Genomic DNA, 13,647 nt, shown 5'->3' on the forward strand with positions numbered 1-13,647 from the left:
TTCTCCATCCTAAGATATATTTATGCTCTGAGTTTTTCTTAATCTTTTGAGGGGGTTATGTGTCCCCTTGAGACTGAAAGAAAATTTACTCTGCAACTTCCCATAAATATACACAAACACAAGATTTTACATGTATTTGAGGGTATTCAGGATTCCGTAAAGTCCACTCCTAAAGCTTGGCAGTGCTTGTCCTGACTTGTAATAATGGCCCTTACGTGAAAGTGAAGCTCTGGGCTGGGTGTGTCTTGTACTCTGCTGTTTCCCCAGTGCCGAGGACAGTGTCTAGCTCACAATTAGCACCCAGTGAATCTTTGTTGAACAAATGAATCAATGACAAAATGAACGTGTTTTATTTTTTGGTATGTGGCTAGTCTGGATGTTCTGGTTGGCGGTACTTTACCAGCTCTGTGGCCTTCATGGCTACGTTTACTTCTTTTGCAAAGAACAGAAACCCAATCAGTTTAAGTGAAATAGAGGCTTTTGGGTTTGCATTACTGGGAAGTCCAAGAGGAGGCTGTGGCTTTGGGTTCAGCTGGAACCATGGGTTCCGTTGATGAGAGCAAGATTTTGTCTTTTTCTTCACTTTTTCCCTCCTTCCAAGGTTTTATTCTCTGGCAGACTTTTTCCACCCGTGGTGGGGAAGAATGTTTCCTGGCTGTGTTCGGCCTACACTTTCTCTTACAATGCTTGATCTTAGAAGGAGTAGAACCTGGCCTTTTCCCTTTCATTGTTCGTATCTGATTCTGTAAAGGCACTTTGGCTCCTCTGGACCAAGTGTTGTGTCCAGGCAGACACGAGCAGGAGGGGCCAGCCCAGGTCTTCCCCTCCCTTGGATGGTGGAGGGATCCTGTTGGTTCTTAACTATGTTATGTTAAGAGTTTTAAGTGAGAAATGGAAGTTTCTAAAAGGGTAAGGGGCAGAATAAAAAGTAAGTGTCCAAGGCACCTTTCATGATTCAATTTCAGATTGATATTGTGGTCTTAGGATGCCAGTGGGTCCTTTACTGAGCAGCTGGTTTTCTGGATGATATCCCCAAAGGCACTTACATCCTCAAAGGATAGACTTCTTTTGGTGGGGGGAGGTGTAATTAGGTTTATTTGTGTATTTAGTTTTAGAGGAGGTACTGGGGGTTGAGCCCAGGACCTCATGCTTGCTAAGCATGTGCTCTACCACTTGAGCTATAAATTGCCCCCCACCAAAGAAAAGATTTCTATCTTTCTTGTGGAATTTGTAAGAAGTAACAGAATGAATACCAATATTTGTATATGAGGGAAAAAAACTAGGAATCTTGTGAAACCTATTATAAATCAGAGAGAGCTGCTGTCTTCAGATTGCAAAGGCGGTGGTTTGGATTTGCTGTGTGCGACATCCTGTTCTAGCTTTGGCTTCTCACTTGCGCTGTGGTCCGTCCAGCAGGGCTTCAATGGGTGCTGACACACCGTGCTTGGCCAGGCTCATAATTGGAGCCAGTGCAGGTTGGCCCCGGCTGGGGAAGGAAATACCTTGAAATGTATGAGTGTTGTTGAAATACTTTTCTATGTATTTATTTCAATCATAATTTCAATTATTCTTTCTTTGACATATTTCACTCAACATTGACTTTCTAATAATGTCTATTTTTTTTTTTAAAGAGAAGAAGACTGTTTTCTTTCTATAGTTATCATGCAAGTTTGGGAATAATTGGAGCCAGGGTCTTTACTGTGACACAGGAGGTCCTCTAGGACCTGGTCTTCCATTCCTTGACCTTGCTGGCCTCCTTGCCAATCGCTCATCTGCTTCTCACTCCCATCAGCCATCTTGGTTCCTTGCAGGTCCTCAAACACAGCAAGCATGCTCCCTCTTCGCATTGGCTCTTCCCTCTGCCTGGACAGCTCCGTCACCTCTATTATGTCTTTTACCATGTTTTATGTTTCCTTTTTTTTTTTAATAGCATTTATCCCTTAGCACGCTATATAATTTATGGATTTATTATGTTTATTGTTTCCTATTTGTCTCCTCCCTACTACTCCTTGCAAGACTGTTGGTTTTGTTTGCTTTTAGAACAATGCCTGGCACATGGTAGCTGCTTGGTAAATATTGGTGGAATGAATGAATTTCCTGATGAAGAGATTTAAACTCATTTTCTCTGAAGTGATTACCTTACTGCGAACTTCTTTCAGCAATTAAGTGGTAAAAAGAAATAATAATGATGCAAATGATGAATCCTAGTCATTACTGAGGATGTACTTTGTGCTGGGCGTTTATAATAAATGATGCTGAGGATGATTATAATGATGATAATGATGATGGCGACCACCCTGTGTTGAGTGTTGACTTTGTGCTGGACACTTTGCATTATCAAATACAGTTCTTTTTCAGACCATCTCTATGAAGTTAGGACTAGAGGCATCTCAGTGCTATAGGTAATGTAACTGCTGAACTTCCCAATGTCACACATTTAGTATGGGATAGGTACAGTGGGGATGTTAGAATCTTAAAAGGAGACGTGTATTGTTAAATTTATGTAATCCCATTTTGTCATAATCTAGCAGAAGCCAGTATGTCTCTTTGGGAACTTTTATTTGTGGTTTTGATGATCACCGTCTGGAAGATTAGGGTTTAGAACTAGGATAAATTCATTACTTAGGATTAATTACGCGTTCTATTTTAAAAGTACTGCTATTTCTGCTTCCAGGGGTGGAAGCAAGAAGGAATAGTTTAATTTAACACATAGGTGTGGCTCTTCTCAGCCATCAGACTTTTCTGCTTGTTTTTGTTTACCTTTGATTTTCCCTTCAGCTGGCTCTGCTTTCAGAGGTCACGTGGGTTGCTTCATCATTTTCAAGTAAAGATTCATTTATTCCATCCCAGAAAGAGAGGTGTCTGCTCTTTAATTAAAACACTGCAGAAAAAAGTATATCTGTCATTTCAGCTTCAATTAGATCCTTGCTGGTAACACAGATAAGTCTGAGATTATTTCCTTTGGGCACAGAAATGACTTAAAAGAGGGTCTTAACATCTCTTGATTCCAACCGTACCAATTAAAGGCGTGACCATAGAATGACATGTTGTTTTTTTTTTTAACCCATATTTGTTCACATTTAGCCACTGTTAATTAAGTGTTGGAAGCTATGTCTCTGAAGGAATTATGTGAGAGTGTGAAGTTTTATGTTTGTTTGTTTGTTTGTTTATTTATTTATTTATTTATAATAAGAAGAGTTTTTAGCTTTCTCCTTTTTTGGTAGTTCTTAGAAATGTCCCAGTTCCTCGTTGACTCAGAAACAAGATTCATCTGCTTGTAGCTTTAACAAGGTAACTTTTATACCCTCCAACTTTCTGGGAAACAAATGTCTAGTTTCTCATGCTATAATAATTGTGGGGCTTAGTTTATAGTTGCCAGAGGTTTTTCTGGCCAGGAAATTTCTCTTGCCAACTATTTCTTCCTTCTCTTTTATGTCTGATTAGCTAGGAGGTGGTGTTTGGGCCCCATATTCATCTCTTTTTGAAGAAGGTAGCATACTTGAAAGAACACGGAAGAGGCAGGTCCTCACACCAGTTGCTTTGCACTCTGGCAGTTTCAAAGGAAAGAAACGTTTTTGGCTAAATTATGTCCTGTTCTGCCTAGGAGCTTCTATTGACTGGATTATTTTTTTGAGGTCTCTTTTAACCATACACATCTAGAATGTATAATTAAATGTTACTTTATGGTTTGCAGAGGGCGTGAGCCAAGGAGGAATAGTCCGATCATTATTAAATACTTAGTTCATCTTTTCTGACTCTGTTCTTCCTGCTATATCATCATCAGCGTCATTTAGTCTTTTGCAATTTGTTTTGCTTAGCTTGGGGGCCCACTGGACTGTAAGTTCATTCAGTCAACGATGCTTTTTATGTATTGGCTACGTGCCAGTCACCGTGCTCAGTATTGAGCATAGGAACGTTTAAGATATTCTGCTGCAGTCCCCAAGGAGCTCACTGTTTCCTAGAGACGTGGACCTGGAGGTATAATGCAGTAAATAACAGCTTGAAAGGGTGTATATCAAATATGGTGGGATCCTAGAAAGAGACTGGAGGATGGATGAGTATGGGACTCTAAGTTAAACGTAAGTGCGCTGTGAGCCAAGAGAATTTTTTTAAAACCCTGTAAATTTAGGCTATATTTTAGAAATATAGTAGGGACAGGCAAACTGTATAATCTGAAAAGAGTTGAAGGATCTGGTATATTCATGTTCCATATGTGCTCAAAAAGAAAATATTTTCTCCAGCTGCTGAGTCCAGGTGTTTCCGTGAGAAGTTATATGTTTTATATATGTCTGTTAGATCAGGCTTGCTAATTATGGGTTTCGGAGCACATACCCTGACTACGTTTTGTCTGTTTGCCCTATCCGTGATTGAGAAGTGTGTTGAAATCTCCCACTATGATAATGTCTTTGTTCAATTCTCCTTGTAGTTCTGTAAATTTTGTTTTATATAATTTGAGGCTGTTACATTTACATTTAGAATTCTTATGTATTCTTAGAGAACTGAAACACTTCTCATTACACAGTGGCCTTATTTGTCCTGAATAATGCTTTTTTAAAGTCTGTTTTTCTGATACTGTCACAGCTATCATAGCATTCTTTTGAGCACTGTTTCTTTGCTGTGCCTTTTTCTGTCCTTATGTTCTAGGCATGACTCTTGTAAATAGCATATGGTTAGCTTTTTTTCATCCAATCTGGAAATCTGTGTTTTTTGCTTGTTGTTTTGTTTTGTTTTCTGTTTTTAAAAATCTGTCTTTGAAGTGGTAAGTTAAAACTTAAATTTATTATGATTAAAATTGATCTATTTCTACCCTCTTTGTGCTGTATGTTAATCATGATTTTCCTTGATTTTTTTCTTCTCTCTTAATTCTTTTTGAATCAGTTGAATTTTTGCTTATTTTTCTTCTTGTTCCATTCCTCCTTCTCTACTGGATTTGTGTTTATATACTATTTCTGTTGTTTCAGTATTTTCTTTTAAACTTATCATATGCACCCTCGATAAAATATAAAGTTAATTGATATTTTAACTCGTTCCTGTGCAATTCAGAACCATGGAGCTATTTAACTCTGATCACTCCCTTTCTACGTATATGCAGATGTCTGGTATGTAGTGCTGTACTTTTAAAAACTCACAAATTAGTCATTATTATTCTTTTATAACAATAATGTGTATTTAAATTTATTCACATGGTTAACAATTTTTCCTTCCTATTCCTGTTTTTCTACTAACACATTTTTCCTTCTACCTGAAGAATATCCTACTGGATTTTTTAGTGAAAATTTGTTAGTGGTAAATTTTAGTTTTTATCTATCTAAAAAGACTTTGACATTACCCTATTCCTAAAAGTTAGTTTTGCTGGGTAAGCAATTTTAACTTGACAATTAAATTTTCTCTCAGCATTCTAAGAAATGATTCCAGTATCTCCTGGCTTGTACTGTAGAATCTGAGAAGTTAACAGACCAATATGTTGTGTTTTCTGTGTCTGTAGATTCATATCTTTCATTCGTTTAGGACATTCTCAGCTATTATCTCTTCAAATATTGCCTCTCTTCCATCTCTCTGTTCTGTCTTTCCAGGATGCTGATTATATATACACAGTTACCTTCTTGTCCTGTCCCTTATATTTCTTAACCCCGTTTCCCTATTTTCTTTGTCTTTCTTGTCCTCTGTTTCATTTTGAGTAATTTCTTAAGAACTATCTTCCAGGTCATTAATTAGTTGTGTCTAATTTACTGTCTTAAACCCATCTACTTAATTCAACAATTATTTTTTCATCTCTAGAAATTCTTCATCTAATCTGTTTGGCCATTTTTGATGTGCTCTCACTCTTTGCTCTTTTAAAAAACGTTCTCTAATGTCTTTAAACATTCATAATAGTTATATTTTAAGTTGATAATTATAATACCTGTTTATTATTGTTTTTGTTGATACATACATAGCAGTTTGTTGCGTTGTCTTATTAGTAATTTAAAAAATATTTGAACTCGTATTTCTTGAATGTAACCTGCAGTTTAACTACTATAAACTCTGGACAAGATATAAAAAAAAATGTGAAAGTGTGAGGGAGTGACCCAAACCAGGCAAAACCTGCGGTGGGGAGGTGTCCCCTTGGAATAAGAGAGTGTCACTAGGTGAGTTTCCCATTTTATAGCCTTTTTTCCTGAGAGCACTTTTAAGCTGGTGCCAACTAGGTGGCAAAAACTCAGATAGGGATGACAGTCTGATAGTAGTAAACATCTGGACCTGAACTTTGCCTAGTGAGTCACTTTTACCAATGCCAACGATCTTCTAGCTCTTTAAAGATGATTGAGAACTTAGCCGTCACTAAATAATTGATCTTATCTGGTATAGATTCCCATTCACGTCCTGAGAAAGACACTTTGCAAATGCTTTGCGTTTCATGAGAATGGTAATGGACAAGCTAGAACAAAATGCTGCACATACTGACTTGCAATAGTATTGAGTTCAAAGAGGTTGAGCAGGCAGGATCAAGAGAGAGGATCAAGGAAAGGAAGCTATGATACGGCGAAGGAAAATCTGAGAAGAAGTCGGATTGCTTTATTTGGCTGGGTTAAGATTTTAAGCTTTCAAAAGATACAGGAAAATCTTTTTTGAAGTCACGGTCACATACACATACTTTTCTTTGAAAGACAACGTGTAACTCTTCTAGTGCCCCACCCCCACCCCCACCTCCAGGTTCACGTAGCATCCATATTCTCAACATAATTGTTGCACAAAACGATGGCTTCTTGTGGTGATTTCTGAAAAAGTTAATATGTGAGTGACAGCGTTCCCTGTGTAGTCCTCATAATACCTTTTTTTTTTTTTTAAAGGTCTTTGAGTCATTTCGTCTAGGCGATAAAACTGATAAAAAAATTTAAGCATAAGGATTCATATGGTATTTATCGGGGTTTCCATGTACTTCAAAATTTAGTGCTTATGCTGTAATTTATATGTGGTTTAGATTAATTTTATCTTTCATGGGAGAACAACTGGAAACATTTTCAATACTTAAGAGCAAACACAATTTTGACTTTAGAAGGAACCCGTTTTAGAGATATTAGCAGCAATAACCCTGTGCATGGTTGAAAAACTTACATACAGAATTAAATGTACTTTTAATAGTTAAGCGTAAAATACTTGTGTTAGTAAAAATATATTATTGAAATAAGAAATCTAAAGAGAGAAGATAATGTTAAGCTTTATTGGTTTCACTTTTAAAAATCTCCCATTTCAAATGGCAAAAGTGAATTTAGCTCTGCTTGTCAGTGTAGGTAAAATATGAATACAGCTAGGAGTAAATTTTCTGTGTTGCATTTGTTCTGCACTTACAAGTTAGAACTCTTTTTGGCAGAAGGTTTTCCAATAACATTACTTCCCTCTTTGCGTGATTAGAATTGTTTACGGCCTTGTACGGGGTGTACCCACTGGACTTATCAGATGTAAAGTATGGAACTGGACGTTTGTGGAACCTAGTATTTCCTGTTAAGGTACTCTGAATTATAAGACAGATTAATTTGCTTACAAGCAAGAATCTACAGGTCTTGAGGTTGGCTCCTTACTTAAGGCAATTTGAGTATTGCTAGGTAAGAAAATGTTCACATTACTAAATCGCAAAACCTTAAGATGTTAAAATGCTGTGTTTCTAAAGACTATGGTGAATGAATGGAACAAAAATCACATACTAGTACTTTACTAGGACTGAAATAATCAATAGAATAAACTTAAAAAATTGATTCTTGGGAGGAGGGTACAGCTTAGGGGTAGAGCGGATGCTTAGCATACGCGGGGTCCTGGGTTCAATCCCCATTAACTCCATTAAAATAAATAAACCTAATTACCTACCCCCACCCCGATTGATTCTGAACAGTTAAGCTTTCAAACTACAAAGTACAAAATATTACAAAGTCAGAATCTGCTATGGAAAGATGATACCGCAAGCCAAGTTTAATTACAAAACAGGATCAGAGAAATGAGAACCCACAAAAATAGAAGGAATTTGTGAGATCGCAGCTGCCCCATTTAAAGAATGAGACACAGAGGTTACGTGGCTAAACACATAACACAGCTGGCTGTGTAGTGGCAGGTCAAGATTAGAACTCAAAATTTTCTCTTCTCTTCTGGTACTGCTTCTAAATGCAGGTGAAGGAGGGGGTTGACTGGTGTGTCAGGGCTGTTGGAGGGCTCTGGCGGTGGTGAGTGGTGGGGTTGTGTCGGGCGGAGAGACAGTTTTGCTAAGAAGCCAGAAGATTGCAGCTAAGGGAGAAGTTCATGTGGCCAGCAGAGTCAAAATCCCAGAGTTGGGGATGAAGTTTTTTTGTGACAGAGTTCTGAGGGTGCTTTAAAGGCAGTTCCGTCATACTAATGAACCCTAGCCACAAGATTAGACATCTTTCTTACTGATCTTTTTTAATGTCCCTTGGGGATTCTCCACTTTCTCTTTTCCCTCAAATTTATTTTATTTAAATGCACTACTGAGTCATTTTATTAGAAATGAACTTTATCACTCAATTGTACAAGGATCAGATGTATGTGGTAAGCAAACATTAGGAAGATAATACACTTATTTTACAAAGTGTGCAAGGTAGAAATACCATTTATGGCTTCATAAGGAAAAATATATGACTAATATATTTTAACTATTTCGTGGCATTTTCTTTGTAGTTGATAGAGTAAGACGGGACCAGGGAGTCATTAACTTTCTTTTGGAAATCTATTTAAAAATCTGATAGCCATGCATTGTTATGCAATAATGTATTTACACTCCATGTGTAGTCCTAAAACATATGCTATTTACTTTTGCCTACTTATGGCTTCTACATAAATGGAATTATATAACATTTGGGACTTGCTTTTTTCTAAGCTCAGCTTTTTGTCTTTGAGATTTTCAGCGTTGCATCAGCTGAAATAGTTATCTTTTATATGAAATTATTCATTTGTCATAATTTATTTATCCATAGTACAATTATTGATGAACATTTGGGTTTTTCCAGTGTTTGCTCTCCTAAACGGTGCTGCCTCAGACACTCTTATACATGTCTCCAGATGCACATGTGCAGGATTTCTTTAGGGGGCATATCTGTCCAGTTGAAATTTGGTTCACATATATGTATAAAATAATTCAGAGTAGCTAATGACATCTCCTTATCGATAACTTAGAAGGTCTAATTGTTGAATGATTTTTTTCTTATTAGTTAAAGTGAACAACTATTTACAGTTATGACCTTATGAAGAGAAGATAGATATGAGGGCTAATAGATTTTATGTTAGTTGAGTTTCAGTGACAGATTGAGAGGTTTAGGGTATCGCTGCAATTGCCTGTGGGGCTTACTTGCTGATTCAGACAGGGGCAAAATTAATGCAGCCCATTAAAAAGTGCACTGATACATTGGGAGAGATGCTACATAAGATATCGTTATTTAGAGCAGGCTGTCTTGGTCCTTTTTCGGATTTGATGTGTTTGGTATTTTTCTGAGACACATCTGGTTGGGGAATATTTCCTGCCCTTTCTGCCATCCATTACCAGATGGCCATTTGTCAGATCCAGTTATTTTTACTGTTTATGGCATCTACCCAGAACAACGTGATTAACATGGACTCAGTTATTCACTCAGTTAATAATTCTTTAGCACCTTCCATGTTTGGGGCCTAATACTTAGATCCGGCCGTATTATGGTGAGCAGCACAGAATTGGGCTCATTCTCTTAGAATTTATGATTTATAGTGCTAGAGAAATATGCATAAATAAGAGATCTTGATGGAGTGTGAGAAGTTCTCTTGATGGTGGATGGCCTCGGGTGGGATGGCAGTGCAGAACAGGCACTCCGAATCCGTTTCAGAAAGACTAGAGAGCCTTTAGAAAGTACAGATTCTTAAGCCTTATCCCCAGACATTGTGGTTGGAGTAAGTCTGGACCAAAGAAACTTCTTGTTGTTATTGTTTTTATTATTACCTCCTAATACAGTTCAGCCAGGTAGCCACATTTGGGATACACTGTTGATGAGTCATTAAAAATGGGCAGTAATCACGACAAAGTTTCTAAATGACTTAGTCAGGGATGGAGTAAATAATTTTCGGATGATTTCTGCTCCCAGGCCAAAGGCAGATTTATATTTGTTCCTATTCAATTATAAATTCTTGTTACATAGCCTGTAAAAGTTAACTGTCCCAGTGTTGGATGGGAAAGCCTGGCTTATCAGTAGCACACAGGAGAAGGACCTGACATCGTTTAGCTATTATAAGCCCAGTGGAAGTCAGAGGTGGGCTTGGCGGGCCTGGAAGCTACTGCACCTTAGTATGTGTAACTATGAGCTTTGTATCGGAAAGAAGGAGGTAAGAGTCCCCGGTCCCCTGCACACCTGGACTCCTGTGGATGGTCTCCAGGATCCCATTTAAGGGGGATGCTGGCACTTGGGTGTCTGAGAGGACATTGAACTCCTTGGCAAATATCCTTGGGAGGAAGAACTGGAGAGAAATGGTCTTGTTCATCCCAGAAAAAGAAAGCTTAGAGCTATAGTTCCAGAAGAAAGAACTGGGACCAGAAAGGGAAAGTTATTTGGGAAGCAAGTCTCATTTATTCATTGACTCATGTATTTATTTAACAGATTTTTTTTTAGTATCTACTGTAACTCATTCAAGTGGATGCCAAGGATATAATGGTAAACAGGATGGAGTCAGTTCCTGACTTCTGGGACCTAAGATTTGCTGGAGGATCAAACAGGTTAAGCACACAGTTACAAGAAACTATAAGTACTGTGACGTGAAGAACAGGGTGCTGCTTCACCTTCATGTAAAACACATTTCCAGTATTAGTACTGTCAGAAAGATGGCGAATGGTGAATACTCTGGCCCTGGAGATATTCAAGAAGAGGCTTCTTGGAGATACTGTAGAAGTTGTGCTGACAACTACCATTAAACCCTATTTAACTTTTAACATCAATGATCACATGTCTTTTTTTTTATTGAAATATAGTCAGTTTACAATGTTGTGTCAATTTCTGGTGTAGAGCACAGTGCTTCAGTCATACATAGACATACATATATTCGTTTTCATATTCTTTTTTATTATAGGTTACTACAAGGTGTTGAATATAGTTCCCTGTGCTGTACAGTATACTGCCTACTATATGTAAAATAGATAAACAGCATATATGTTTTTATAACAGATTTCACACTCCTTGTTTCTCTTTCCACCCTTTCTATCCTAATCTTCCCTTTCCTCCATTTGCTCCAAACTCAGTTCCAGGTCTTTAAGTCTGCGTGATGAGATGATTTTCTTTGCAGTTTAACAGACCTTTGTTTATAAGGGATAGGACAGATTCTTAGAACTGAAGTCACTCTTAATTATTATGTTTTTATCTGGGCTACCAGATAATTGAGGAGAGGCGCAAGTGTTTATATAAACGCCCTGTGACCTGATTTTATGCCTTTAGTCTTCCCCGTTCCTCTTGGTGGCTAGCCCGTGCAGGTGGGGACTCTCGGGGGACCTGCATTTCTATGGGGATGGGCAGGCACAAAGAGTGGGTAAAAATGTCAATGCCGCTTACTGTATAATTGTTATGTGCTCTTAATGAGACTATGGCTTTCTTGTGACCATCATGTTTTGAATTCTTAACATCATGTCTTTTTTTTTAACTTTTTAAATTGAAATATAGACAGTTTACAATGTGTCAATTTCCGTTGTACAGCACATTGCTTCAGTCATACATGCACATTTATATATTCGTTTTCATATTCTTTTTCACCGTGAGCTGCTACAAGATATCGAATATAGTTCCCTGTGCTATGCAGTGTAAACTTGTTTATCTATTTTATATATACCAGTCAGTATCTGCAAAACAACGTATCTTAACTGATTAGGAAACCTGACCTTTCCCTCAGAGCATTTTTTAAAAAATTTAAATATTACATTGTGACAATCTCAGGACTGAGTCTTTCACGTTCAGTGTTAGAGCCTGAAGCTGGATGTTGTGAAGGCTTGCGTTTGCTTTCTCTTGACCCAATGTGATTTCCTGTTTCTAAGAAAACAGTTTTAAAGACTCTTAAAAGGAATTTCTTGCATGCTTGGCAGCTCCTGTAAAACCACATTTTAGTAAACCAGTGTGAATGAAGTATATATTAAAAAAAAAAATCAAAGAAAGAACCATGTTGCTTGACCAAAGTAGCATTTTGTTTTGTGGAAATTGGATCCCATAGAAAAATCTGGTGATTTAGGATGTGTTTGCTGTTGTAACGAGATAAACCAGAAACCAAAAGTTTTCATTTTGGATAATCATCCTAGTTCAAGAGGACAGTTGATCACAAATTGGGGTTTACTTTGTGCTGGAATTGATGCATACTCTTGAGTCTGGTTAACAGCATTTTTTAAAAAGAAACAAAATTGCAACTTGGGCATCTCTCCAAATGAATTCACAAATTTAGAATTAATTCACATGCATTCTTACAATATTCTGGAGGCGACCCCAGTTACTGCATCTCTTAGTCAATGGAGAAAATGAACGTTAGTGAGTCTTTGGCTGTTAGATGTTCCTCTCTGAGCAGGAGATTCATGTCTCCTGGCTCTCAGATCAGAGATTCGGCTTCTCTCAGAATTGTCCTAGAAATGGGCTTCTTATAAAAAATTTAATAGGTATTAAACATGTTTTTGTGACTACAAAGGTATTTTATTCCTTTGAGTCATGTTTGTTGAGTGCCCACTCTGTGTCAGGCATCCTTCAAGAGACAGACACGTGGTGAGGAATAAGGCAGGCAAAGTCCCTGATTTTATTTATCTATTAGAACTTATTTCAGGGCTTACTGTGTGCCGGAAACTGTACCGGGTACTTTACAGATGATGTTAAGTCACTTAAACCTCCTGCCAATGCGGTGAGGTAGGCACTCTGATCCTTGTTCTGCAGAAGGTGGGAAGGAGGGTCGGCATCACCTGGCTGGGAGGTGGCCGGGCCAGGGCTGAGCACAGGATGAGCCCCGAGTGTACGGTCACTCTAGGCCTGATTTTGTAAGTTTACACATTCTTCGTAACAACAAAACAAAACAAAACAAACGCGTGCACACACAGAGAAGAAGATAAACACTACGGGCAGTCTGACTATTGTTAATGTTTTGGAGTCTCTGTTCCAGCCCTCATATGTGTGTGTGCACATGTGTGTGTGCACATGTGTGTGTGTGCACGTGTGTGTGTGCGTGTGTGCGTGTGTTTAAATGTATATGATATCTTATTGATCTGTCACCACTTCTTTTCACAACATGTGATAAATGTTTTGCAGGCCGTGCATTTGAAAAATATGAGCGTAACTAGCTGAGCAGTGTTCCGTGGTTTGTCTGTATCATGATCTACGAGGATTTATCTAACCAGTTTCCTACCACTTAACAATGTTTCTTAATTTTGAATTTCATAAACCCTGCTTTAGCTAATGCCTGGATCACCAAATCATTTTACAAATCTATGAGCATTAAAACATTTCTGAGCGAAGAATTGTATTAAAACTCTTTGGAAATATTTATACAATATCCACGTGGGGTCTGTACTCTGTGAACAGGATGATGTTAACAGCATGCTTTTCCTTCTAGGCTAGTGGACGACAGATGTGTCGTAAACCCAGAGGCGGGGGACCTTGCCAACCCTCCCAAGAAGTTCAGAGGTAAGAAATA

General features: G+C 37.9%; 1 protein-coding gene across 1 annotated transcript in view; it reads left to right on the forward strand.

The window, feature by feature from the left end:
• Positions 1 to 13,647, forward strand: part of ITPR2 (inositol 1,4,5-trisphosphate receptor type 2) — a 417,643-nt gene that overhangs the window by 21,211 nt on the left and 382,785 nt on the right. The window contains exon 2 of the mRNA XM_032472913.1: positions 13,567 to 13,637. Coding sequence (XP_032328804.1) covers positions 13,567 to 13,637 — 71 coding nt within the window. The remainder of the gene's footprint in view (positions 1 to 13,566; positions 13,638 to 13,647) is intronic.

This window comes from Camelus ferus, chromosome 34, assembly GCF_009834535.1.
Source record: "Camelus ferus isolate YT-003-E chromosome 34, BCGSAC_Cfer_1.0, whole genome shotgun sequence".
In the NCBI taxonomy this organism is placed as follows: domain Eukaryota; kingdom Metazoa; phylum Chordata; class Mammalia; order Artiodactyla; family Camelidae; genus Camelus; species Camelus ferus.